Genomic DNA, 27,611 nt, shown 5'->3' with positions numbered 1-27,611 from the left:
TTTTATGTGAATGGTGTTTGACGGGAAAAACGTAATGTTACGACAATAAAGTTGTTAGGCAAGAAAGAGAGTTTTCATTTGATGACAAAATAATAATAAAACAACATTTGAGAGAAGTTAAAAAAAAAAAAAAAAATTATCTTGTGGGGGACTCTCACCTATTGGCTGTTTTGGTGCTCAGGCCAAAGGAATTCCACGCACGTTCCTGGAACGACACGCCCAGCTGCCCAAAAATAAAAACTAGGAAAAAATAGGGTTTCAAATTAGGGTTTCAAAAAAGGGGTTGGGTTTGAAATTATGGTTTAAAAACGGTTAGGGTTTCAAAACGCTACTTTTTTATATATATAAAAAAGTAGTGTTTTGTTTTATATATATATTATATATATTTATATATATATATATAATAATTATATATATTTATATATATTATATAAATACATTTAATATATATTTATATTATATAAATATCTATATTATATATATAGAGAGAGGGATGAATTAAACGAGACAATTTAGTAATGAATTGAGTTTTTATTGCAGCTGAAAAACATTTCGTGCCTCAATGCACGAACATGTGTTCTTTATTTTTTCCTTCCTTCCTTCTAATCGTCACGTGAGGCTCGCACGAGCGAGGCGAGGTACACCCAGACGGACAGCACGTTGTTGGGGTACGGGTGCACGTAGACGGCCAGGGCGAACTCCACGTTGGCCGCGTGGATGGTGTGCACCCCCGTGCTGTGCACCGCCTCCACCACGGGCGCCATCTCCGAGAACGCCATGTGCAACGGGAACCCCCAAATCTGACGGCCCCGAAGCAAGAGTCACGAATTTGATGTCACAAGACTTGAGACTCCAGCTGGACTTGAACGGCAACGACTTCACTCGTCGTTTTGTCGCGGCGGTCGCTCACCCGGTTGTCGCCCAGCAGGTTCTGCAGCTCGTGCCGGTGGCCTTCGCCCAGGTCGCGGCCGGCGCCGCCCGCCACGCCGGCGCCCTGCTCCAGCGTGGGCAGGATGTGCTTGAGGGCGCCGCTGCAGTAGCGGTTCCAGCGCGTGGGCCGCTGGGGGCGCCACTCCATCAGCTTGTCACGCAGCAACTTCTCCAGCCTCACACACACACAACGACTTCAAACACCGCTTTGAGATTTGACAGGTGAGATTTTCAAATCTCACCTGTCTTGTAGCTCCGCTGCGGTCGCTTTGTCCGAGCGCCGGTACACAAGCTCCTCGGGCTGCACGCACACGTCCGCATATTACTAAAATCATATTTGAGAGAAGATGACGACGGACGGACCTGCACGCTGGAGAGTCCGGGGTGCGGGAAGGAGCGCGTGAAGAACGGCCGCCAGCAGTTGGCTCGGCTCACGTCGAAGCTGATCCTCATGGGGGACGCCTGCTCTTGAATGTTCAACCACACCTGACGCAAATCCATCAGCAAACAAACGCGCTCACATCCAAAACACTAAATGGCAACAACCAAGAGTAAAACAACTCAAACATTACAAATTATTTGGGGTTTTTTAATATCTGGAGCACTTTTTGGTGGCCATTTTAAAATGAAACGAAAGAAGAATTTTTTTTTTTGTATTTTAATTTTATGAGATAATACGAGGAAATTTCCAAAAATAAAAAACAACAAGCAACAGTATGAATGAAAAAAATACAAATAGCAACAAACAAAAGATTGTTTAAAAAAAAAAAACCACCTCAACCATTAGAAAGTATTTATAACTTATCTTTTTAAATATTTGGAGCATTTTTGGTGGGAATTTAAAAATGAAACATGGAAAGAAGTCAACCAAAAATAGCAACAAACAAGATTTTGTATTTCTTACCAGGACAGATTATCCTTTTGCAAATTTACTAATTAAAAAACAACAAATATCAATGACTAAGATGAAAGGCAAGCAATTCAACCAATTACGTATACATTTTGGATGATTTGGTTTATTTATTTTGTATTGTCTTGAGCAATTTGAGGGGGTAACTTCGAAATAAGAGAACAAACAACAAATAAGCGATTATAAAAGAAAAACAAACACCCATTAGAAATGTTTTGGGATTTCTAAATACTTGGACCATTTACTTTTTTTAAAGGAAATATTAGTAAAAATAAACAAAAATGTATGTGTATGTATACACATGTATTTGCTTTTGTTTGTTTTTGTGAAACTATACAGTGTGCGTTGTATGAGGTTCTATTTACTGACATTGTCGGCGTTGACGATGCAGCCGACGGCCTGCAGGGGGCAGAAGGTGTCGTACTGTCCGTAGAATTGCCCGTCGCTGGGGTTCCAGATCAGGTAGCGGCCGTTCTCCAGCGTCAGCACGTACGCGCTCGATCCCTGACAACAACACAAAACGGTCTTAGAATGAAGGATGGAAAAAAAAAAAAAAAAAAAAATGTTTTTCAAAAAAGCTGCCGTTTGCTAAAAGCATTCCTCGTTTTGTTCAAAAACCATCCAATTCCACTTCATGACTTTTGCATCAAACCTCGGGAACGGCAGTGCCGATGACGAGCCAGGCCTTCTTGCCCAAGAACAGGAAGTAGTTGCACAACAACACGGCGTGCTCCTCTTCGTCGCCCGCCAGCAGCGTCAAGAATTGCTGGCCCCCCCCCCCAAAAAAAATCAAAATTTTAAAAATGGTAACACCGACGTTTTTTCTCATCTCTTAAATCTCTAAAAATCTTGTTGTGCCTCATTTCCTTTTTTCTGAATGCCACAAATGTCTTGAGTTTGTTGTCACATTTCTGTGGGTCCAACGATACATCACTCGTGCACTCACTTGTCGTAGTGTCGCCACGCTGCACTATTTGCATATCTGTTGTTGACCGATACCGGCCACTCATGCCAGAGTAGCATCTGCCCCACTTGCACACTGACTGAGGAGCATCTGCAACATTTGCACAATCGACATTGTCCCAGATCATCGGGCTACTCGCTTGAAGTCTCGGCGCCCCTTTGGTCATTGCTATATTAGTCATTCAAACTGCTCTCGTTGCTCGAGGACTCTAGCATCTTTTTGCACAATTGTCAAAAAATAACAAAATGACATTTTAACGGCATTACCATCTAACTAGCAACCCTTTATTGCTCAGTGACCGTTTTTTTTTTTTTGTCAATGTCTTTATGTCTCAAAGTGTTCTCTGTCAATTGACAATTGTCTGTTGTCGTCCAACTACCGGAGCCAAATTCCTTGTGTGTTTTTTTGGACGTACTTGGCAAAATAAAGATGATTCTGAAATGTACGATGGCATGATAGTTTTTGCTATAAAGCTTTTTTCTTTTTCTTTCCTGGATATCCTTCTCTTTCTTTTACTCCTTCCTCTCTCAATTTCTCTTTCCATTTATTTTTACTTTCTTCTTTCTCTCACGCGCTTTCCACCCCCTCTCCTTTTGTCATTTTCTTTCTTTGCCTTTGACTTTTTCTCTTTCATTATTTTTCTCTTCTCTTTGTTTTTTCTATTTGTATTTCGGACCTTTTCTCTTCCTCTCATTCTAAATGTTGCTTTTCTCTCTTTTTCCATTTCAAAATGTCCTTGAAAAAGCTTGAATTGTAATTCAGTCGGAAATCCAAACAAAAGATTGATCCTACTATGATGCCATGTCAAGTACAACAATAAATAGTGGAAATACGGTATACATATATAGTACACGCTTGTAAAAGGAGATTTTGAATCCCAAGGAGGTTTTCCTGGCTAAAGAAAGGTTCAAATGAAAATCCTCACGTCGCAGGTGCTCCACAGGTCGCAGATGCCAGCGAAGGAGACTCGGTCCGGCAGAGACGGAATGAGCGACACGAAGCGCGCCACCTGAGCCTGCGTGAACGGGGAACACGCCGTAACGCGACTTGCACGCGCGGCACACAAAATGCACACGTCGCAAGCCAAACACGTGTCGTGACGTACGTTAACGCAAACAAAAGGCGTTAAGGCGAATTTTCACGACGCGTCCATCGGTCGACGCGCTCCGCGTACTCACCGCGGTCTCCTGGGGCTCGTCGGCCAGCACTTCCTGCGGCGGGTTGAGCGGGCGTACGTAGCGCGTGATGAAGACCGTCTTCCCGTTGAGGTCCACCACGGTGGTGGCGCACGGCCGGCCCGGGAACTCGGCGGCCGCCACGCGCTCGAAGCGCTCGGCCGCCCGCAGCAGACGCTCGTCCTCTTGGCTGTCGAACTGAGGCGGGCGAACAAATCCAAACGTCGGCCGCGAGGAACGCGCGGCCCACGTGCGACGCTAGCGGACGCTTACCTTGAGTTCCTTGATCTGGAACGCGCCGAGGAGCAGAAGCACAGGGGAGAAATGAATGGCAGCGTGGGGATGATCGGCGCATCGAAACAGAAACACGCAAACACGTGGTTATAAAAAAAAAAAAAAAAAGGTTCAAAGTACATTTGGATTTGCGTTTTGGAAAAAGACACTCGCGGCCGAGCGTCTTTTTGTATTTCTGGACTCAAATGAACCTCGCAGACTCTTAAGCCGACCATTTGTGTTCACCTCGTTTCCTTTTTTTATTTCTTCGCTCGTTACAGTTTGGGTAAAATGGGTTTCGTTCTAGACTCCTTTGGTACGTATTCTACGATTCAACTCTCTGAAAATGGCAACTCGAACAGACTTTAGTGTCTTGTTTGCGAGCGCGTCGGAGGAGCCGAGGGCCACGCGGGGCGCGCAAACCACTCGCCGCGGCGCCGGCGAGGAGCGGACCTTCTCCCTGATGGACTCGCCGGGCAGCAGCTGAGGCTCGATGGTGATGAAGAGCGTGATGAAGGCTCCCCGGCAGAGGCTGCGCATGGCGTCGTAGGCGCCGGCGTTGCCGTGGCTGCGCTCCTTGCTGTAGCCCAGCAGCACGGCCGGCGTCTTCACCTTGAACGTGCCGTCGATCTAAGCGCGCGCACGCGCAACACACACACAGGGATTTCTTTAGCCCCATTTTTTCTCTTCCTCTATTATTACTCCTGTAATAGTTGGGATATTTTTCATCTTATCTTTTTTCAACGTCCTAAATAAGTCATTTCTTTTTTTTCAAATGGGTCTATTTTATTTTATTTTTTTTTTACATTTGAATCTTTTCCCTCAAATATTTGTGCCGGACGTTCCCATTTTTCATCTGATATTCACGTTTTGTCAGCATTTTTTTTTTTTAAATGTCGATGTTTACTGACAAAAATATTAGAAGGAAAATATGCAAATATTTGAAACATTTCAAATTATTTTTCCTTAATATATTTGTATTTTTCATTTATTTCGAATTATCGTATAATTTGTCGTCTAACATCTTTAGATTCTTTTATGAAATGTGTATTTTTGTCTTTTTCTTTCAGATATTTGCATGTTATGAATTAAATATTTTCTTTGTCAGAATAAATTTGTTGTCACTAACATTTTTGTATTTTTCATCCTATATTTTGTAACGTCATGTTGCTGTAAATATATTTAGATTGATTGCTTGAACAATAGATCGTGCCGGCTTTTTTTGGCTTTGGGTTTCACCTGTGAAAACTGCATTTGCTGTGAAGCAAACATGGAGAGCTGTCGATGGGAGAAAAGGAAACCATTTTGAAGCGGAGAGAGGAGGGAAAATGGATCCACAAGCATTAGGCATAGGCAACACAACAATATGGGATGTCCTGAAAAAGAGGGAAGCTACTGGTGTACTGGGACTGTATATGTAACATCATAATACGTTTGTCTAATATGAGTATTTGTCAAATATGTTTGTCAGAAGTTTGCGTATTATGTATATTTGGAAGAATAGGTTTCAAGTTTTGGCCTTGTTCTTCCTTTTATATTTTTCTGTACGTAAACTAATATATCTTTGTAACGCAAGTTATTTTATTATTATTTTAGCTTCATTTTCTCCCCCCCAAAATTATTTTCCTGCTTTTTATTTAAAATATTTAGATTTTTGCCGTAACACATCAGTATCTATCGCATATGTATGCACTACTTATGTTTTTTCCTCCCAGAATATTTCGGCATTCTCCAATATTTGCCAAGATTTTTGCAGTGTGGTCATAACGGGTTAAGTCAGTGTGGCCACTGTTGTGACTTGTTTGCTCCCGTTAGTACAAGCCTAGTGTGTTTTCCTAAAGCGCTAACGTTTACTCAAGAAAATCCCATCTTTGTGTGGAGTCAAGGTAAAGCGTCTGACCCTGGACTGCGAGTAGATGGTGCTGAAGGGAATCTTGACGGAGCCCAGCCAGTGCTTCTCCACCCGAGTGTGCAGCGAGTTGCCTTTGTCTTGGTCGTTCTGCGTACACGACGAGCTCTCACGTCGGGGCCGAGCCGGCGGCGGGATTTTGAGAAACCCAAGCAGCGCGCAACTCACCGCTCCGATTTCGTGAACCACCTCGTCGAACATGTTGATGAAGACGTCGTCTTTGACCGACTGCAAGCTCGCGATGCTGTAGTCCCCGTTTGGTGCGCTGAGGGGGGCAAAGAACAAGACAACACAGAGCTCGTGTTACGATTGGCGCCAAAACATATTCTCCACCAGCGATCCTCCAAGTGTCAAACGCAAGGCCCGGGGCCCAGATCCTGCCCGCCACGCCATTTTAGGTGGCCCGCGAAAGCAAATCGTGAGCATCGGTTCTTGCTAGAATACCAAAATGGCAAATTGTCTTCACTTCCAAAAACTAAAGAGGTATTGCAAGCATTTTTGCTACCAATGCTCCTGTTAAAATAAATGCAATGATACATTTTACTGGCGTCTTGAGGCGATCGTACATTTATATGGGTTCGCAGTCGTAACGGCCCTGCGAGGGAAACCGAAACTACGATCTGTTGGAAGTCAGCCGACAAGAGGCGGGTTTACCGAAAAGGCAGCTGCAGCTCCTCATTCCAGCAGGGGTTGGGCCCGTCGGCGGTGGTGGTTTGAAAGACGGCGCGCTGGAAGGAGACCTCCACGAAGGGCCTCACCTGGACCTGCGTCACAACAACGCAAACACGTCGGTCGCAGACCGTGACGTGCCGCCGCGCTCCTCGGCCGGCCGTCCGTCCTACCTGGCCGACGAGCCAATCGCTGGCCCGGATGGCGCCCTGCGACGACTGTCCGGCTACGCTGAGGTATAAAGATCAAGTTACATGATCATTACAACAACTGACATTGAAGTGGTACTTCGACTTATTACAACCTCAACTTATGAGTTTCACAAGTTACGAGCAGTCAACCAGTTCATGTTCTTTTTTTTTTTTTTTTTTTGCGTCATGTTGCGAGCAAAAATTTGTCACACATTCAACCACCATCAGTTCCCGCAGTGAAAGTGCTCGCATTTTCCTTTTTTTTTTTGTTTTTTTTTTTTTTTTGGCCATTGGCTCTGAGAAAGTGAGTGCTGACAAAAGGCGGATGCAGTCCATTGAATTCAAGTTTGAAATCATGGAAAAACATAAGCGAGTTGTCAACTTAGCGAAGCAGTACGAGAGTAGTATTTGTACGATATGTATTCGACTGAAAGGCTAGAGAGGCGAGAACGCTAGCCAAGGGCGTTAAAAAGATGTCTGAGCCGCGGACCTCGGTTTGTGAAAAGATGGAGAGGGTGCTCAAAGTGACGAAAATGTGGCCATAGATGTGGTGCTCTGATATTTGTATTATTTAAAAACACTTTTTGTGCGGCTGGAACGGATTAATGGCATTTCCATTCATTTCAATGGGGAAAGGTGCTTTGAGCAACACAAGCGTGGTCGCAAGGCACCAAAACAGAAGTAATGACATAATTAAATAGAAGGTAGAGTTTAACAGTTTGTGTATCATGATGAATTCATTGCAGCTCCTCCTCGTGTGCGCGCAACTTGGTCACTGGGCGGCAGTATAATGCAGTCATGCAGACCGACGAAGAAGAGTTTTCACGCTGCCACATAGACGCGGTTTGTTAGCCCGTCAATGACGTTTCCCATTATGTGTTAGCGTTAAGCTAGCTGAAAATTGCCAACACCCCTTTAAGGCAACGTTAAGTGATTGTTTTAAATGCGTAACGTGCAATTGTCTGAGTTTTACGTTTAGTTTGAACTGGAAGTTCGAAGCCTCTTTTGTGTAACAATTGTTGGCTCTCTGTCAAACCGCAGCGAAGTGAGTTGAGTACACCGCTACCATACAGTGCTGGTATCTCAAATCGCCCAAAAACAACAAAGAAATTGTTGGAACGGCGGCTAATATTTTAGAAAAGTCGAAAGCGGGGTCACTCGTATCTCAAGGGTCCGGCGGAGGGGCGCTCACCTGCTCTGCGAACGGCGCACCGGGATGTCGTACGCCCGCAGGATGTTGACCAGCAGTTTGATGTCGCCGTCGGAAAGGTTCTGAGCCGTCACCTTCTTCCTCTCCTTCCTCTGAGGCTTCAGAGGACGCTTGGGCTCAGCCAGGTGGAAGAGGTTCAGGCCCAGAATCCTGATTGTTCCCCGCGACACATTGAGTCAGCAAACTCGGAATTTGTGGACTCACGTCACTCTACATCAGGGGTGTCCAAAGTCTGGCCTTTCGTCTATTTTTTTTTTTTTTTTTTTTTTTTAAAGACGCAAAGAAACGATTTACAACTAACGTAGGAACCAAATTTCTCTTCATAATGCTCCGGCGAATAATAATACGGCGGCACCTCGGTTTTCATCCAATTTTTTTGTCACAGTTTTCGCACATTCAAAGTGTGGCATGGCCATTCATCGGCCAGAATAGACACACGTCCATCCAAAGCACTTCGTTAGTTTTGTAGTGTGCAGTAAAATGTGTTCAACAGACGGCAAGGCCGATTCCACAATGCAAGCTTTTATTAACAACTCAAGGCAATAACCCCCCCGGTCTGCTCGGCAACATCGTCTGCAATTCGGCTTTAGAAGCAAAAACGTGTCAATGTCTGATATGTCAACATATCACATTATGGCTCCTCAATACAGACCGCTGTAATGTGTGAACAAAATGAATCGATATAAAACAATCTTCTATATAATCGTTTGCTGGACTGGTTTTAGCGTGTTTTGCAAAGTTGACGAAGGTTAAGATGGCCGTCGCGTCTTTCCATTTTTCTATCTGCAGCCCTTCGAGGAAAACGTTTGGACACCCCAGAACTACAGTCACGGTCAAATTATCTTATCACGTAAACAAAAGCAAATGGGATTTTATCTGCTAACACTGCTCAGTCCCGCCAGGAATTCGGACCAACAATGACAGTCGGACTTGAAAATAATCCCCTCATCAATGAGGTTCTCGCTTTGACACGAAAGCGTAAGGATCGCTTGGATCAGAAGGATTCTGACCCTCACTCACGGAAATCGTAGAGTGTAGAATCACGCACCGACTTGGTCGTTTCACCACTCAGGCATTTAACTTTTAAGTGGGGGGAGTCGTCGGCTTTCATTTGTTATAACTCGAAAGAAATAAAATCAGCGTACGTTATTGCTTCGCTATCAGAACTAAAAGCGAGAGGAAATTTGTCTTGAGAATCGCATCTGGTCGAAAAGTCAGAAAAAAACCCCCAAATATTTACACATTTTAGAGCTAAATTTGAGGAAAAACAAAACCGACGTAAACAGTTTTGATCGTACTCATCAAATTTGCGGCGGGACTGAGTGCTACACAAAGTCTACAGTTTCAACTGGGTTGGGTTGTGGATTCAAGCTAGCTGAGAAAGGGGGGGGGAAAAACCAAAAAACAAAACAAGAACTGAACGTACCCTGGACCGGCACCACTGTTATTGCAGAAGAAAACAAACAGATAAATACCACAGAAAACATGACACAAATACACTCCAGTTAAAAAAAGGAATCCTGACAACCCAACTTTGTGATGAAAAACCGCTCTTAAACGGCGCCTCGACTGGTCCCAGAGGAGAAAGCGTTAAGATGTAGACGCACGTCATCGGTACTTACATCAGCAACTCTGCCCTGCCACTCATTTCTATCGGCTTCGGACTCCTCATCTCTAAAAATTCACTGAAATCTCGAAGGTGGCGATCTGGCACTCTTTGTAAATGTGCTCCCCTTTTCATTTGCGTTTGTTTGTTGTTGTTGGTGGTTTTGTTATCAAACAAGAACAAACATGCAGAGGAAATACAACACAGAAAATGAAATTAGTGCGTTCTCTACAAAGACATGCAGCATGCATTAAAAACACACACTCGAAGAGGACCTTTTCACCTTGATGTCACACATACTTCCCCGGGTGGCCAAATCTCGAATGGCACCACTAGGAAAACAAAACTTCTATGTCATCTGACCAAGGCAGAGTGAAATGGCTTGAATGGTGATTTGGCTGTAGCCTGCTTTTCTCTACCCCCGTAATTTGAACGTGTGAAGTGTCAGTCAAAAACAGGTCGTCACTCGAGATTCTTTATGTTCTCCTCAAAAGCAAAGCGATGCATCTACAAGGATCTCTTACAAGCCCCAATTTCACACACTAGCTGGGCAAGACCCCTCGTTGAAAAAAAGCACTTGACGAATACATACGGTTGGATTCCAGTTGACGAATATAAACGTCCACGGCAGTGAATGAGTTAACTGACTTTTCTGAAACCTCTTTTAATGCTGGAATGCATGCTATAAATGGTCCAATCAGAGAAACTGATCATTTTGCAGTGGTCTCTTCATTCTTTCAGGGGTTGCAGCTATGAGAAAATGTCTTCCACCAACCCGTTGATGGAGGATCGGTTGCAAGTCCGTCCCTTTAGAAATGTACACTACGCCAACAGGCTGTCTTGCGATTTTCTATGTACAACTATTTACGCCAGCCACTCGATTTATTCTACTCGCCCACAGGGTCCGCTCGATGAATTTGGATTTTTTGCAGGGAAGGAAATGGGTGCGGGGGGGGGGGGTGGACGCTCGACCTTTTGAGGTATATCTGGCAGCCCAACCTCCAAACACAAGTTTTGAATCATCATTTTCAGTTCAAGTCAGCAGTAGCTCATCCCTTTTCCCAGCCACCGGACGTACTCTGGTACCTATTCACAAACATTCTGAAAAGGTCTACACGCGAGGCGAGCCGAGATGATGCGAACGGGGGTGAGCGGGATTAGCGCTTTTGGAGCGGGTTACCCAAAACACGGCATCTCCTCCTCGATGACCAAGTCGGACAGCAGGAAGTGATGGCTGGCCAGGAGGAACCTGTGGATGACCGCCTCACGGATCTGCGAGAACAAAACGGGCACCGAAGTCAACCACGGCAAATCTTCCAGACCCGCCGGCACAGGGAGAAAATCCACCATACGGAGACACCGCATGTCCACAGTACATAAATAAACTTTAAATACTGTACATATCGGAGTGTCTGTGCACATGCATGTGCCTTTAAGAGGCGGGGCCTGGTGTGTGACGTCGGCAAGTGCGCATGCGAGCGCCTCGCCGTGAGCTGTGGCCGACAACAGCACTTGCATGAGTGTGCTCAGTGTGTTTAACTGGGCTCCCGATATTCAATAAACGGCTGAAAAGTTCATCGGCGACTGTGGCTCTCCTTTCCCGCATGCGAGGGCATCACAGGAAGTAATTAAAACGCTACCTCGATTCACGGGTTTTTCCAGTCGCGAGCCGTCGCTTGGTTAACTTCAGACACATTGCCGCTGGACGCCAACTCATTGTCAGTACCGTAAAAGCTTGACATAGCGGAGTGCAAATCATGAACGGCGATATCGCAAAGTAAAACTCAATATTTCAATGTTAGACGGATTGTTTTGCTCAATCACCTTCTGGAGGTACTTGGCCACTAAGGCCCTGTGGGAATCCAGATATTCTTTAGTGTCGATGATCTCGCCTTCCTTCAGTCTCTTCTCGTAGTCCTAAAGAGGGGGGGGGGAGAGAAGAAGAAGAAAAAAAAAAAAGCAGGACTTGTTCCACAGGTTTTTTTCAGTGTCGCCGTTTGTGTGAAAGGTAAAGGGACGACGGCATATAATCTAGAGGCCAAGACAAAAGGGGACCTGGAGATTTTCAGACTTCTTAGATGATATCAGAGCCATAAAACACTTGTGTCTCGAACGTTCACTTGTCCCAGATGGCAAAATAAATTGTGGAAATGTTGTTTTTTAATTAAAAACACCATATTTTGTGAATATCAGGACATTGTGAGTCAATTTTCATTTAGATATTTAAAATAATTGTTAAATCGATTTTTTACTGAAATGACCAGATTGAGTTCATTTTACTTATAACATTTAAAAAATGTACTTAGCTCTTAATAAACTCATTTTATTTTTGAGAAATTGTTTAAACATTTTGAAGAAACTTATTTTATTATACTACAATGATCAGATTTTGTGAGTTCATTTCATTTTACTGATAGCATTTTTAAAATTGGATTTATTACTTTTTAATAAAATCACCTCATTTCCGCGCATTGTTAAATCTTTTATTTTGGAAAAAAAATTGCCAGATGTAAGTACGCTTTATCTTTATTTTTTTTATACAATCTTAAAAAAAATGAAGCTCATTTTAAACTGAAATCAACAGATTTTGTAAGCTTATTTATTTAATTTACCCAATTTTAATAAAATCACCACATTTGGATTCACCCAATTTTAATAAAATCACCACATTTTGTGATATTCATTTGTATGTATTTTGTAATCTAACTCAATAGTAATTATGTCTTACTAAAATCTGAAAAAGCTAGTTTATTTTATGTTAAATTGTATATTTATTTTTTTATAAAATCGAAAAAAAGATTAGTTTTTTTTAATCTGAAAAAGGTGTGTTCATTTTCTGTTAATTTATAAACTCTTAGAAAATAATATATATTTTTTTAAATAATACAAAATTAACGTACTTTTTCAAAGGAATTTGAAAACAAATAAATAAATGGTTTATCTGAAAACTAGGGTGGGGGAAAAAAAAAATACTTTTACAGTTGAACTTTTCCACAATTGTTTGATGCAACTTGACATGGTCTGTCTCCTCGACTTACAGTACGTAGCTGTAGCAGAGGCAGTGCGACACGTGTGGTAGGCCGTGTCACAACTGTGACAAAGTGCTATTTCGCAAGGCCGTGACAGCCCCTTTCCCGCCTCGTTCGTTGGTCGCGACTTACCTGAAACACTTTATCGGTGACCTCCCTCTCGCGGGAGGGCACGCACTTGTAGTTGCGAAACTCGGGCACCTCCTGGTTCCGGAGCGCCAGCAGGCGGAAGCGCCTGGACCGCGCCAGCTCGTCGTCGCTGGCGAAGTTGAACTCCTCCTGCAGCTGCTCCAGGCGGAAGTAATCGGGGGCCGTCACCTGGCCGCTGCTGGCCACCTGACGCACACACACACAAACTAATGTCGCGCTGCACACGTGCGGGACGACGGACGCTTTTTTTTTTTTTTAGGTGCCTACTTTGAGCAGCTGCATGATGGAGGAGTTTTTGGGATCGTTGGGGTCCAGTCGAGACTGCGTGACCCACTCGCCGATTTTCTTCATATCGCCAGACGGCCCGATGTGGGAGATGGCGTCCAAATGGCTGAAACGCAAAAAGGCATTCAATACTCAAATCAATCAAACGCCTTCTTTTGTATACAATGCAGTAACATGCAAAATGTAAGGTTGAATTTCTTGGGGTAAAATTGTAAGATTTGGTTAGTTTAATTATTTTCCATATAACATCTAAAAAAAAAAGTTTTGTTTTTATGAAATCAACAGAGTTTTGGGGAATTATTTAATTTGTCAATGAAAAAAAAAAAGTTGTTTCAATAAAATGACAAGGTTTTGTGAGTTTGGCGTATTTATTTGGTTATCAATTCTGTTTAATTAAATGTATCAGATTTTTGTGAGCTATTTATTTTTATAAAATAAATGTATTTTATATTTATAATAAAAATTGGCTGGCGACCAGTTCAGGGTGTACCCCGCCACTCGCCCGAAGTCAGCTGGGATAGGCGCCAACACGCCTGTGACCAGAGTGGCGAGAAGTGGTGGAGAGAATGGATGGATGGATGGATGGATATACATGTGTGTGTGTGTTTATTTTATCGGTTTATAAAAACCTAAAATATTTTTAATAAAAATAACAGATTTTGTCTATTTATTTTTTAAGATAAAATTTTTAAAAAGTTGAATTAAAAAAAAAACAAAAAACAACAAAACAAAAAAACAAAAAACAAAAATCACACCATTGTGACTTTGTGTTGATCAAATCTAAACCAATTTAGAGTTTATTTTATTTTTTAATAAAGCCATAGTTTGCGAGATGATTTAATTTGTAAAATCTAAAAGAAGTGCTTCATTTTTTTAATTAAATAGGTTTGTGAGTTTATTTCTGATATCTAAAACATTCAAATAAAAAGTTAAGAAAATCTGCTCATTTTGTTTCTTAATAAAAATCACCAGATTTGTGAGTTTATGAATTGCTTTCCAATCCTTCGCTCGCTGCTTATTTGCGGCACTGCCTTCGGAAAGTGCAATGCATACTCTATTGGGTTGCGTTCAGACCACCGACTTGGCCGGTCTTCATCTTTCATTTCTAATCCATTGTGGTGGCGCATAAAAGCATAGTGACTGTCCAAATACTTGTGGACTTAACTGTGTACCAACACACGTATTTGTACTGAGTCAGCACTGGAGCAAACCAAGAAAGCAAAATTGTGTGACAAAGACTCTCCTACCCGTGAAGGGCGGCGGGACGCTGAGACACGGGAGGCGCGAGCGGCACGTCGTCCTCGCCGACGCCCCAGCAAACGCAGCACGAAACCTTCCCGGAGGTCAGGAGGATCACGTTGTCGCTGCCTTCGGCCGCGAAGGAGAGGGGGACATCTGCGTGATTGATCATATTACAGTGTATCATTTGCGGTGAAGAAGCCAAAGTTCTGTTTTCCGCGCTCTTGCTTTGTTAGCAGGATTATGACAAAAATATTTTTGGCACTTTGGACCAAGAACGGCTGTTACATTTTACTGCAAAATCGGATAAAGTGCACTTACAGGCTATACAGTGTATGTATATTATATAGCCTTTTTTTTTTATATGACTGATCATCTACTGCATAATGTGAAACTCAAGGCCGGGGGCCAGACACGGCCTGCCACATCATTTTATGTGGTCCGCGCAAGCAAATCATAAGCGTTGACTTAATAGTTCTTGCTAAAATACCAAAATTACAAACTGTCTTTACTTTTAATAACGTTTAGATATCGCAAGTGACCAATATCAATAATGGTGAGCAATGATTCTTGAAATAAACTGAATAACAGAAGAACATACCATTTTTACTGGCTTCTGATTCAGTCGTTTAACCATGAATTTGTTGTGTCTATGTAATAATACGAGGCGATTATACATTGATATGGGTTCACAGTCATAATGGCCCTCCGTGAGAAACCATAACTACAATGTGGCCCGAGACCACAATTGTGATGGCATCCACCACACTAAAATACAACTATCGAGTGACGGTGTCAATGTTGTGTGCGGTTTGATTATGAAGCGAATACTCAAGCGAGACACTGACCGCTGCCCACGCCCTCATGGTCAAACATCACCCTCTGGTTGCTGCTGAACTCAAACTCCTCGATGGAGGCGTTGGCCGCCAACACCGACGAATCCGGCACGGGCACGTAGACCTGCGCCAGGAGCGAGCACGACGAGCCCACTTCCTCGAAAACCTGCGCAGCGCGCACACAGAAACATGGACGCGAACAAGCTCAGGAGACCTTTTCGTCATGTTTGGAAACAATGGGCGCCAGGGTACTTCCGGGTGGCACAATCGTTGACTTTAATTGAAAACGGAGACCAAAACTTATGTTTGGGGTTGTGCTGCCCAAAAGGCATAATTGACACAAAAATAGAAATAAATAAATACAATTTCAGAAAAACCCTTCTTTCGATGTATAATGCACACCCATGAATTTCAATCCCTTGATATATTTATATGAAATAAATGAATAAATGCTAGTGGCGATCCCATCCTAATTTTTTTCCCCCCAACTAAATCTCATGAGTATTATTATTAATACTAAGGTTTGTTTGTTGTACTGTAATGTATGTATTACTGTGGCGCACCCTTGTGGTTTATTTTAACACTCCAGCTTTGTGGAGGTATTTTCCACCTCCCACACTGGCACGTCAGCCGGCTTGCATGATGTAGTGAAAGCTCGAGGTCATGTGCCCGGATAACACGTTCACTCCTGGTGCAAGATAATAATAATAATTTAAATAATAATAATAATAATAAAAAAAGCTAACACCACAACAAAAGCTGCAAATGGCGGATAAAAATGCATAAGCTCTATTAACATCCACATGATTACAACTATTTATGGTATTAGGGGATGACTTAAAACAGCATTTTAACAATTATGCATTGGCGCTCGGCACGCTAGGAAATCTTCTCATAGCAAGCCGCCGTGATTTTACTGGCGGCTTTACTATACCTATGTATAATGCACACTACTGACTTGAAGATTTGTTGGGGAAAAAAATGCACATTATACAGGCGAAACTACAGTACCTGTTGAAATGTAAATAACTGCCAGCGTTCTGTCTCCCTTGGAAGCAATTATTCACCTCACGTAACATCTTTTCGACTGACACTTCACACATTCAGAATACTTTGGGTAAAATCATCATTCGAGACATTTAACCTGTTTTTTTCATTCTGCCTCTGTCAAATGACATAGAATGGTTTGTTTACTAGTGGAGTCATCGGAGAAAGCTCCGTCTTTTGCCACCTGGAAGTACGTGTGACGCTATGGTGAAAAGCAGATGAAGCAAATATGATACCTGTAACGTAATGCTTCGGGGACAGTTGACAATCTTCAGGTTGAAAATCTCTCCAAAGTGCACTCTGAAGTCAGAAGTGAGCATGCGCCTGTTGGTCTGCGACACTTCTTTGTCGTTGTACAGAATGTTGACAAATACCGAACGTCTGGCAACGTCCTCCCGCCGAGCCACTTCGGCCCTGGGAGAGGAAACAAACACAAGATGGGGAAGGCTACACGCTTTACAACTACACACTTGAGGGGACTCCCCACAGTTATCAAGTCAAAAGAAAAAAACATTACCTATGTCAACCAATTTGGATCAGATACCTGTAAAATATCAAGGTTCTTGGTTTCTCATTCAAAGAGTGCATGCATTTTTTGGGATGTAGGAGTACCCGGAGAAAACCCACGCAGGCACAGGCAGAACATGCAAACGCCACACAGACGAGGCCGGGTTTGAACCCGCAACCTCAGAACTGTGAGGCACATGTGCTAACCAGTCGTCAACCGTGCTGTGCCTGCCCGTAAATAGTGAAAATTTGCGAGTAAGTGACGCGGCCCGAAAGGTTTGTAATTGCCTATAGATGTCACAAGCTGGCAGCAAAGCACTACTTATGTCTAAAGGAAACTCCTCAACTCACGTCAACATATTTCCTTGACACCAAGATGCCACCAGATGGCGCCAAAGCACTACTATTACATTGGCCTGACCACAAATACAGCGAAAAGTGCGCTTTCCCGCAAAGAACAAAGAAAAACAACCGGTGCATAAACAAAGTCACGCTACCAAATATCGCAATGTCTGAAGAACAGTTGAAAAAAAGCAGCTGGTGAAAAAAATAAACCATCAATCTCCAACTTCATTTAACCGCAACCATACCAGCCTTTGTTCAAAATCAGTACGATTCTTGTCTAATATCCTAGTCTAAAGAAGAACAGTTAAAAAAAACTATTTATCTCAATCTGCCCCAGTCAAAAATGAATCAGCAGCTCTTTGCCCACAACCACAACAATCGCGATCTTCGTACCTGGGACAGAGCTCCGCCTCCGAGATGTTTCCGGAAGCAGTCAGCTCCGGGACCAGGATGGCCTCGCCCGGCCTGCGGCGGATCCTGGACGCTTTCTCGCGGACCTGCTGCTCGACGGCGTCAAAGTCCAGCTTCTCCGGGGGCTCTGGCTTGGGGGGCCCTTCTTCGGCGGGCCCCTCAGATTCACTCGCCTCCTGGTCTTCTTCTTCTGTTTCATCCTGCATTTTCTTCTTCTTTCGCTTCTTCTTCTTCTTGGATTTCTGTAGAAAGGAATGTAAGACGTGTTTTAATCAGAGGCGGGCCGTGCATCACAATTGCAAAACCCTTCAACACGATATGAAAACATAGCATAACAGCACGCAACCGCGCCATGTACAACATCTGGAGCAGTTCACAATCCGTATTTATCGATCAGCATGACAAAAATTTAAAAGAGCAAAATAAATCAGATATCCGTTTAGGTTCCCAGTTAACCAGGTCACGGTAATCTGCAAATGCCTCGATTCAAATTCTGCGAAAATGCACCGCATTCCCTCGCCCCGCTTCACCCGCTGACATTTGGATTTTGGCCTGTTTTACTGCTCCCCCCTCCTCTACTTCTTCACTTGACCGAAGAGACCAACTGAACCCCGCGTGAGCAAGCACTAGGCCACGGAGGCCGGGATCTCGTTCAGGTCAGCAGAGAAAGCGCTGCCGACCTTAACTTCCCGACGCTGGTTTTTCGAAGAGAGTAACGTGAACGTGTGTGGCCACCTGTTTCCTCCACCAGGCCTTCCACTCGTCCAGCTGGGTCTTGTAGTCGGCCAGCTTCCTCTGGTAGTCCACCTCGCCCTCGGCCTCCAGCTCCCACAACTCGGACAAAATGTCCTTCTCGTACTCGCGCTCGTCCGACGTGCGGTCCACGGTTTCCCTGGGGACCACGCCGCAACAGTTACACATTTGCACAAAACTATCAAGACAAACTTCTTATCCGTCCCGGTGTGGGAATTAGACATTAAAGACCACATCTGTGTGTTGAATTGCTGTGACAGGTGTGTGTGTGTGTGTGTGTGCGTGTGTATATACGAATTTATGAAATATTATAGGAATTAATGTATATCAGCAAATAAAGAAAATGGTTAACTTAGACCCTCTTACATTCAGGGTCAATATTTTAATAATTTAACAATTTTGTATCCTATTCTCAAAACATTTTAAAAATACATCAATATATAATAAATGAGAAACCCCAAACTACTAATTTAAAAATTATTTTTAAATGAGGATTTAAAGAAATAAAACATTTTCTTTTACATTCTTAACCCTCCGGTTATGTTGCTGCCTGGGTCAAACATACCCATTGTAAAAAAATGTCAAGTCGAAAACATTGAGTATATATATATATATATATGTGTACATTTTGTAAATGATCGTGTATTAGAGTTTTGACTTTGCTACTTATTATTATTATATTGTTGACGATGAAAAACACAGTCATACATATACCTAAAACTAGCAAAATCTGAAAAAGGTATAGTTTTGTGTGTTAATTTGACTCGCAACATAAGAATCAATCCTCTGGTATGGTTTTCAAATTCAAAAAGTAATGTCCTAAGTATATTACAACAAAATGAAGTAAGGCCAGCAGAAGAGATGATATCCTACATATTTTAAAATTTAAAGCAATCAATTCATTAATCAACCCGCGTGTGTTATAACCTCACCAGACACTTCATTAGGTACACCTTTACAGTCTCATGAAACCCAACATCAAAGTTAAGTGGTATCAAAAAAGGTCCACAACTTTATTATTGTGGTTGCATTCGTCTGTAGTTGTGTAAGATTGTGCAGGTGTACCTAATGTTTTGACCAGTTAAGGCATAAGCGAGTGGAGGGGGGAAAAAAAAAACCAACCGTCTTAGGTAGAGCTTGTAAGGCGTGTTGGTGAACTTCTGGAACTCTCTGAGGGTCTTGAGCTCCTTCCACACTTTGATCAGGTTCTTGAGCAGCATCCTGTCCTTCTCCTGCTCGCCGTCCCGCAGTTGTCGCGTGTTCCTGTGGCCGCGTCCGGACGCGGTGGGGAAATTGAGCAAGAACGGCGGCGTCGCCACACGATGGGAAGCCGAGACGACTCACTTGATCTCCGCGCTGTACTCCACGATCCTCTGCTGCATGGCCTGGGAGAGGCTCTGCTCGCTGTGGATGTCCAGCACGTTCCTCATGGCGTTCCTCAACCCGTTCAACTGCAGCACACACGTGCGGAATTTTCTTCTTTTTTCCAGAATATTAATAATGATGAATAGCAACGACGTCGAGTCGAACAATTACAGGAGCAATTGCAATGGTCAAGCAAAAACAAGACATTTATGGTAATCACGATCATAGGTAGTCATCCGCTAGCATGTATCATTTTGCCCGAGGTCAGCATGTGTAAAAAGGCGGACCTTGTCCGTCAGGTGCTCGGCCAGGTTGTTGCGCTGGCGGCTGAGGTAGCGGTCGTACAGCTGGGCCAGACGGGACGCCAGCACGTGCTCGCGACTGAAGAGCGGGTGATGGGAGAAGATGAGCCCGGACACGTCCACGTCCAGCTGGTAGTCTCCTTCGGAGTCGGCCGCGCCGGCGATGTACTGACGCGTGTGCTCGGACTTGAGCGGCTGAGGAAGACGGTCAACGGCGATGCCAAATTTCTATTACCTTTTCATGAAAAGCTAACAATTGCTGAACAGACCTTCATTGCCAAACTCAAACAGTACCACAATGCAGAAGTGCCAATCCTATGGAACTGCACTAAGTCCAATTTTTCAGTCGTTATCTTCTACATAACTCGACTATTTATTTTTCCAATGTCTTTTTACTTTTACGCTCTACGTTTACTTTCTATTGCTTACGTTTAAAAACGATACAGGCCAGAAAGTACTTTTGCCACCTGCGCTACAATGGGTCTGTTGTAGTATATTGAACACTTAAGTTATCAAATATACTCAGATGTGACATCTTTGAAACGTAACATGATGTAGTGCAATACATTTAAAAAAAAAAAAAAAAAAAAAAACCCTATAAAAATCTGGGGTTTTTTTTTTTCCCGTACAAAATCATTTTATTCAAAAATGACTAAAGCGTCAGACCTGATCAAAAGGACCAATGATTAATACCATACTATTGCAAACTAAATTTGACTGTAATCCAAATACACCAAAAAACTACACCACCTAGCGTTAAGCTTGCCAAGGAGTGGAACATTTCCAGTAAATCTTTATGTTGAATTTGAGATGGGGAATTCTGGAAATAGCCCAAATTGAAAAATTCCAAGGGAATTATGGGAATTCAGTGAGAATCGAGGATAATTTAATGGAGAAGTATCACACGACAGCATGAATATAAACATTTCGTTTTGTCATAAGCAAACATCCACGCAAAACCGATAGCTCTCATTGCCCACATGCGAGCGCGTGACAGCATTCCAATAAATTCGGATGAATTCCCAAAGTTTGCAACCCTATTTAGCAAAATGTATGGTGACCGCTGACCTTCCTGTACACAGTTTGCAGGGCGGGGTCCAGGTCGTCCTCCATATGGAAGAGCGGCGGCCTGGTGGAGGATTCTTTGACGGGGTCTGGCAAAGCGATGATTCTGCCGTCATCGCCGAACCACTTGGCTCCCTTAGCGCAATAACAGAAAAGTTAAAAGACAAAAAAAAAAAAAAAAAAAGACACCCCGGAGGAAGACGGTGGTACCCCGCGTCGACAACGTCACACCTCCTCCATTTTCAAGATGCGGTTCTCCAGAATGTTCTCGTTGGTGGGCGTCACGGCTGGCCGCTCGCCCACGTAAAGACCCTCCTCTTCCAGATAGCGAGGAGTCACGTTCTCGGGCAGTTTCGCTGAGGTCGGCACTATAATGCGGGGATGCGAAACAGTGATTTCGTTCACAATACAGCAAACCCTCGTTTGTCGCGGGGGTTACGTTCCACAAAAGCCCAGCAGCAGCAGTAAAAACTGTTGCCAAAAACTTCCTTTTCGTTGAAAATGTCTTACGTTAACCAGGATCCCTTGTCGCATCGTGGACGGTCTCGGTGCGGTAAAATGTGTAACTCCATGCTGGCTGGCTGGCAAACTCTGCTTCTGCTAAGCCAGCTAGTTAGCTTAGCTGCTAGTTAGCGGGAGGTGGCTAGCTCTCGTCAATCATCTGCCACGACGTGTTGAATGAACCTTGCACAACTTTATCCAATTCATCTGCCGTGAACATCAGTCACGGCCATCGGACGCCTCGTTTCCGCGGAGATCGGCGTCTCGGGGGAGAGTACGGCTCTGTGGCCACGTGAGCGCTACAACTGCGCATACGCGCATGCGCAATAAGTCAAAATGGCGGCGGCTATAAACCAAGGAACTTATGCCACTTCCCAGCATTGGAGCTCTTGTCAGAATAAAATACGTACATTGATACGTTTTCATCGGAAAGTGAAAATTATGAGTCGGGATTTGTTTTCCAAAGCGGACTCGGGAGTGAATCTGAATTGCCGCTCATTGGTTCGTAGCTCTGGTGAAAACCATGAACTCGTAAACGGCGTGAACGACAAAGCGCCACATAACAGGAGAAGACTGTAACAAACAAACAAAGCAACTTTACGCACCCGTCTGGGAGCTCGGCGTGTAGATGAGCGCGCGGTGGCGCAGAGCGAGCTCCCGCAGCCCGACGTACTCGGCGCTCCTCACTTCCAGGAAGTCCTTGGACGTTTGCTGGATGACGAAGACGTTGCCTTCCTCGTCCTGCATGAGAGGCTCTTCCTCGTTCTAAAGGCGGGAAGACAACAAACAGCTTTTGGTATCAGAGAGCTTTTCGTCAACAACCGGCGCCGGGGCACTTCCGGGTGGCAGAACGCAAGTGATTACCGCTGACCCAAACTGAAATGCATGACAAAAACGTTTCGCTGTCAGATATTACCCGGGGGAGGGGGGAGGGGGTATTGTTTTTGACTGCCACTTGGCACATTTAAACAACAGCGGTATAGAAGAAGGCTCAAATCCGTTTCAACGGCAAGTTCTCAAAGTGCGGTGTCTTACGCGGTCTTGGTTTTGATCCTGGCCGTGTTCCTCCGCCTCCTCCTGCTCTTGGGCCTCCTCTTGGCCGCCGCCCGACTTCCTCTGCTTTGGACTCGTCCTCTCCTCCGCCTCTGGCTCAAAGTTGAGCGTGAAGAAGTTGTAAGCCTCCTCGGTGGTTGGACGCTCCTTTTCCACCTGTTCAACAACCCCGTGAATACAAAGGAATGCTCGCAGGCACCCGCTGCGCATCCCGCACACGGTGTACGTTGTGTTCCAAATGATTAGCGATATGCTGCTTTTTTTTTTTTTTCCTTGTCCTAAAAAGTCTTTGTGATTTACGGTGAATAATTCTTTAATTGTCAATAATTATTAGCTTGTACAATACAAGGGGGCAGTTTGGTCAGTTCTCAATAGGGTTGAGGTCAGGGGGAAGATGGTAGAAACGCCATGTTTTTCTCCCCCTTTAAACCCATAGCAGCTTTTTGGGGGCTACACTGCTGCCCGACCGCATACGTCTTCCTGTTAACTCTCGCTGACTGCGAGCCATTTTCAAAGCAGAGATCTCCATATTTAGATCATCTTGCTAGACTCACAGCATATCGTGTCCTGTACAAATAGAAGCACCGAACCTACCAAAAGAAAGAGTCGACTCTTTCGTCAGGAAAAAAAGTTGTTTGTAGCGTTTCCCGTTCTTTAATAATCAGCAGAACCTGGGCTGGTTTCACCGAAAACACCAGTTTCTGACCAAAAAGCGGAGAAAACAAGCTTTTTGTGACAATAAAAATGTCAAGCGGAAGAGTGACTCTGACGCGAATGTTTTGTGCTTTTGTGACACCTCAAACTATAAAAACAACCAAAACAAAACCGTCTAAGGGCTTTTGATGGCAAAATAATCATTTATTTCCAGATGTCCAATTAAGAAACACACCGTTATGTTTTTTTCGTGGGTAGACTGGTGCATTGTCTTGCATGAGAATTATTGGAACTGATTTTACTTTGATAGATTTTGACACCTCCGGGCAATCTAAAGATGTCATTCGCCGTTATTTCCGCTCCATACACAAAAGGACTCAGTCAAGAGTCTTACTCGTCTGTCGGCCTCCTGGAACTTCACCCTGGCGCCGGCGGCCTGAGGGACGAGCAGAGCGCCGGAATCGCCGTCCGAATCCGCCTGTAAGGCGGCAGCAGCAGAAGTTCAGCCGCAGGGGCTTTTTCCGCCACGGAACATCATCGCTCACCTCTCTGACGACCCTCGGTCTGTCCCGCAGGGTCCGCAGCCGACTGGCGGCAGCTAGCGACGTCTCCTGTCGCTGGAGACTCTCGCCTTGCGACTGGAACGCACCACAACGCGAGAATGAAGCCCCTCCCGGTTCCCCCGAACACGATCAAAATGGCTTCCGCGCTCACCCTGGCCGCTCTCAGCTTCTCCTCCAAACGTCGCGTCACGAAGCGGTCGAACTGCTGCGAGGTGCGACTCTTCGAGGCTTCGGATGGCAGGCCGCCACGATAAAGAACATTGCGAAATCAGGACGCGCCGCTCAAGTGATACCGGTGACCCAAATTACGAAAGGAAAGCGCCACCGATTGGCTAACGATTAGCATCGGTCGCCGTGCTGTTATAAAGCCTTAAACATTACAAACAGTGCAGCGACACACGTCGACAGGCATGTAGTCTTTATCCTCTGCATTAAATGACCAATATTATTGCACTTTACTGAGTCAGTGAGAGTAGCGTTTGTGTCTGTCAGACTGCATTATACTGCCCCCTGGTGGCCAAGGCAGGCACACCAGAAAGCGCTGCCCAATTAAGTGTAATGATGCACAAACTTAGTCATTCTTTACATTCTACTTCATTATGTTATGGCTCAATGTTTGAATGAAGTACTTTTATTGCTTTCCACGGGGAAAGATGATATGAGTGTTTTAAGTTGCGAGCCTCGTCCCGGAAGAATTTGAACTCATTTCTCAAGACGCCACTGTATACAGCGGTGCCCCATTTATGGTGGGAGAAACGTTCCTGTATGAATTATGGCACGGACAGTTTCATAGATTCAAGACCGTCACCACAGCTTTTCTTTTTTTTTTTATTCCCAGCTCTCTGAATTCATCTGAAGGAATTTGTGGCGCCGGAGACAGGGGGACTCACTTGTTCTTGGAGGGTCTGTGGTCCTTTTTGCAGATGCTTCATCTTCACTCAGGCGCCGAGCGCTGGAGATTTCCTCCACGTCATCACCGGGGAACTCCTGGGCAGTCGTCTGCTCCAGCAGCTATTGTAAAACAACCATTAGGAAGTAAGTCCTCTGTTGAGAACTAGGTTATGCTGTTGTACTCTAATTTGAAGGAGCTTTTTTGGTTTTTGGAGGCATGATTTTCTCATGGTGAAAACCCTTGTCACATGGATAATTGTAGTGAGTAGGGAATAAGGAATGCGTTCGCAATCGTTCACTCATTCCTTACTCCCTAATCACTAAAAAGGGATTTTTAGTGGACATTTTAGGGAACTATGTAGGCCCACAAGTTGAAGTGGGCAAACCAACCAGACCAAAGGTCAAGAAAAAGAAATAAATAAAGAGAACAAGCCCCACCTTTTTCCTTCTCATCCGTCTCTGTGCCCTTAAGGTTCGCTTCAGGGTTTCTCCGGGGTCTTCCTCGCTGCTTTGCGGTTCCTGCGACGGCAACACGTTACGCGCTGGCTTTTAGCACACGAAACAAAACAGTTATTATTGCCAAAAAAGAAGACGCTGTTGTTAAAATACAGTAATGGTACGCCCACCCTCATCGCAGTCTGCAGCGACTCCTCGCTCAGTCTGGAGGACGGGACCAGTGCCTGGAAAGAACACGTTGAGTCACGTTTGGCACCATTCAGTCGAGCGCGCCCGAGCGTTTAAGGGCTTGCTACCCAAGCGCTAGATAGTCACGAAAAATACAAGCAAAGCAAAGTAAAACTACTCTGGTCGTTTTTTGCCATGATTTATTATAAGTTACAGTGAACCCTCGCCGCTAAAATGACAGGAACAGATCAACGTTTGGCAAAAACCTGTGAAAAAAAATTTGAACCAATCAAGCTCACAAGTCTGGCAGGAAAATAGACAAAATGCTAATATACGGCAAAAATACAAAATAATAATTATAATAATAATAAGCATAAGCCTGACAAAACTTGGACAAAAATGTGAAAAAAAAACTTGGATGAAAGAGATAAAGGTCTGACAAAAAAAAATAAAAAATTTAAAGCTGACAAAAAAAAAAAAAAAAAAATGGCAAGAACATACAATAAAAGCTGACAATCATACGGCAAAAAACTAAGAAACCTGACAAATATATTTGACGTAAAAAACGGGCTAAAAACAGACAAATCGGACAAAAAATACAATCCCAAAAAAAGGGGATAATTTTTTTTTTTAAAGTATAAAAATGTATTTAAAAAAGACAAGAAAATTTGACAAAAACATAGTGGTAAAATAAACTCTTTAGGCTCCATGTTAGTGAACGAGTGTCAGAGGAAAATCCGACAAGAACATTGGCAATCTTAAAATGACACAACTAGGATAAAAATAACCGACACAAAATTAAATGCTTACAAAAACAAAACAAAACAAACAAACAAAAAAATGCCAAAAATCAGACAATATGATAAAAATCTGACAAAAGATGGAAACATGACAGAAAAGGATAAAAGTCTGACAAATATGGGGGAAAAAAGAAGAAAACAAGACTAAACATTCACAAAAATAACGCACGAAAATGGCAGAAACCTGACATGATGAAACACAGACAAAAACATGACCGAAATGGATAAAGCGCTAACAAAAACAAATCATTTTAAAAATAAATAAATAAATAAAATCTGACAATGAAACAGACAAAACGCTGCCAAAAATAAGTGACCAAAAAAAGAAAAGAAATTAATGTCAGGCGAAAGTAAATGGACAAAAACGGATACAAATCTGCATCGAAGCGCAACCAAATTCCACACTGTGGAAGGCTGTTGTGGAGATTTGAACCCTCAACCCTCTCCTCCCCGTGAGGCAGACGTGCTATGTGCTATCCACTTGCGCACCATGCTGTTCATCACAACACCCCTTATTTGCATAAAAGATCTCCCAGTGCCACACTGCTGGACTTGTTTCCAACGACTTTACCTGCTCGTCGTCGCCCTCATGTTTGAGTTTGACCAGAGTTTCTTGCAAGGATCGCCGCTGCCTTTGCAGCTTTTCTCGTATGGCGCTGGAAAACAACAACAGCAACAAAAACAACAAAAAGGAGGTTGGGAAAGGGAAGAAAACCCGCTAGCTTAGCCGCGCGGCTAATGGTTGCCTTCCGCGGCGAACGCTGCACTTAATTGGCGTTGTCGGCTAAAGCTAACAGACGCTAGCTCTTCTCCATTACCTCGTCCTCGGGGAAGCCATGGCGACGGGACGTTCAAATGTCATCAATACATCGCAAATGTTTGCTCGGTTCTAAGCCGCATGCGTCGGCGTACTTGACTCGTTTGAAACGCGTGTGTTTCCCGTGCTATATATTCGGATATGCATCATTTAACTCGAGGAATCCTCGAGCCAACACAGACTGCAAACATTTAAGTGGCCTCGCTAATCCTCCTCGACAACAATGTGACGTTGCGCACTAGGAGCTCTTACATTGGCTGGTTTGAGCTAGCGGTCACCGAATGACGCGCTGCTATTGGTTCTTGTGTCAATACTTTTTTTTTTTTTTTTTTTTTTTTTTCCCCCGCCGCTGCTTAGTAACGACACGACGCCAACTGCGCCACATTTTACTTTCCTATGGAAAGGGAGAAGCCACGAATGTGACAAAAACAAAGAAGATTTATGTTTTGGTGAAATTGGCATTTAAGCAACTTTCTGGACGGCTAAGTAATTATTAAATTACGCTCAACCTGTATCGATGTAGATGAAAAATTCACC

At 43.9% G+C, this 27,611-nt stretch overlaps 1 protein-coding gene across 7 annotated transcripts; it reads right to left on the bottom strand.

Annotated features, from left to right (window-relative positions):
• Window positions 1-511: 511 nt before the first annotated feature.
• On the bottom strand, window positions 512-27,287 carry cc2d2a (coiled-coil and C2 domain containing 2A). Of its 7 annotated transcripts, none has more exons than XM_061684800.1 (40): window positions 27,076-27,287; window positions 26,829-26,913; window positions 25,460-25,513; window positions 25,272-25,379; window positions 24,833-24,953; window positions 24,094-24,170; window positions 23,925-24,017; window positions 23,774-23,857; window positions 22,708-22,881; window positions 22,278-22,437; window positions 21,403-21,539; window positions 21,175-21,306; window positions 20,092-20,301; window positions 19,784-19,890; window positions 19,562-19,702; window positions 18,422-18,578; window positions 17,669-17,928; window positions 16,660-16,837; window positions 15,389-15,542; window positions 14,549-14,696; window positions 13,284-13,407; window positions 12,999-13,202; window positions 11,662-11,754; window positions 11,018-11,109; window positions 9,658-9,672; window positions 8,214-8,381; window positions 7,004-7,061; window positions 6,816-6,925; window positions 6,330-6,426; window positions 6,153-6,251; window positions 4,706-4,882; window positions 4,253-4,267; window positions 3,983-4,177; window positions 3,730-3,819; window positions 2,493-2,606; window positions 2,210-2,344; window positions 1,294-1,416; window positions 1,173-1,231; window positions 911-1,124; window positions 512-800 (listed from the first exon to the last, which is right to left on the bottom strand). In XM_061684800.1, the coding sequence occupies exons 1-40, from the start codon at window positions 27,117-27,119 to the stop codon at window positions 603-605; spliced, it is 5,004 nt and encodes a 1,667-aa protein (XP_061540784.1). In that variant the 5' UTR covers window positions 27,120-27,287; the 3' UTR covers window positions 512-602. The 7 variants fall into 7 exon arrangements, with proteins under 7 accessions (XP_061540784.1, XP_061540786.1, XP_061540787.1 ...); XM_061684802.1 differs by having other exon boundaries at window positions 911-1,106; XM_061684803.1 differs by having other exon boundaries at window positions 25,272-25,352.
• Between the last annotated feature and the right edge of the window lie 324 nt (window positions 27,288-27,611).

This window comes from Phycodurus eques, chromosome 8 (assembly GCF_024500275.1).
Source record: "Phycodurus eques isolate BA_2022a chromosome 8, UOR_Pequ_1.1, whole genome shotgun sequence".
NCBI lineage: Eukaryota > Metazoa > Chordata > Actinopteri > Syngnathiformes > Syngnathidae > Phycodurus > Phycodurus eques.
The sequence above is the reverse complement of the archived record's forward strand: the minus strand, read 5'-3'. Positions and strand labels throughout refer to the sequence as shown.

Excerpts from the sequence above, each read along its gene's own strand:
- cc2d2a (XM_061684800.1), bottom strand. The coding sequence starts at position 27,119 with ATGACATTTGAACGTCCCGTCGCCATGGCTTCCCCGAGGACGAG. Across the intron at positions 22,438-22,707 it reads AGGATCAAAACCAAGACCGC|AACGAGGAAGAGCCTCTCAT; the intron begins GTAAGACACCGC and ends TCCCGCCTTTAG. Across the intron at positions 14,697-15,388 it reads CCATGAGGGCGTGGGCAGCG|ATGTCCCCCTCTCCTTCGCG; the intron begins GTCAGTGTCTCG and ends TCAATCACGCAG.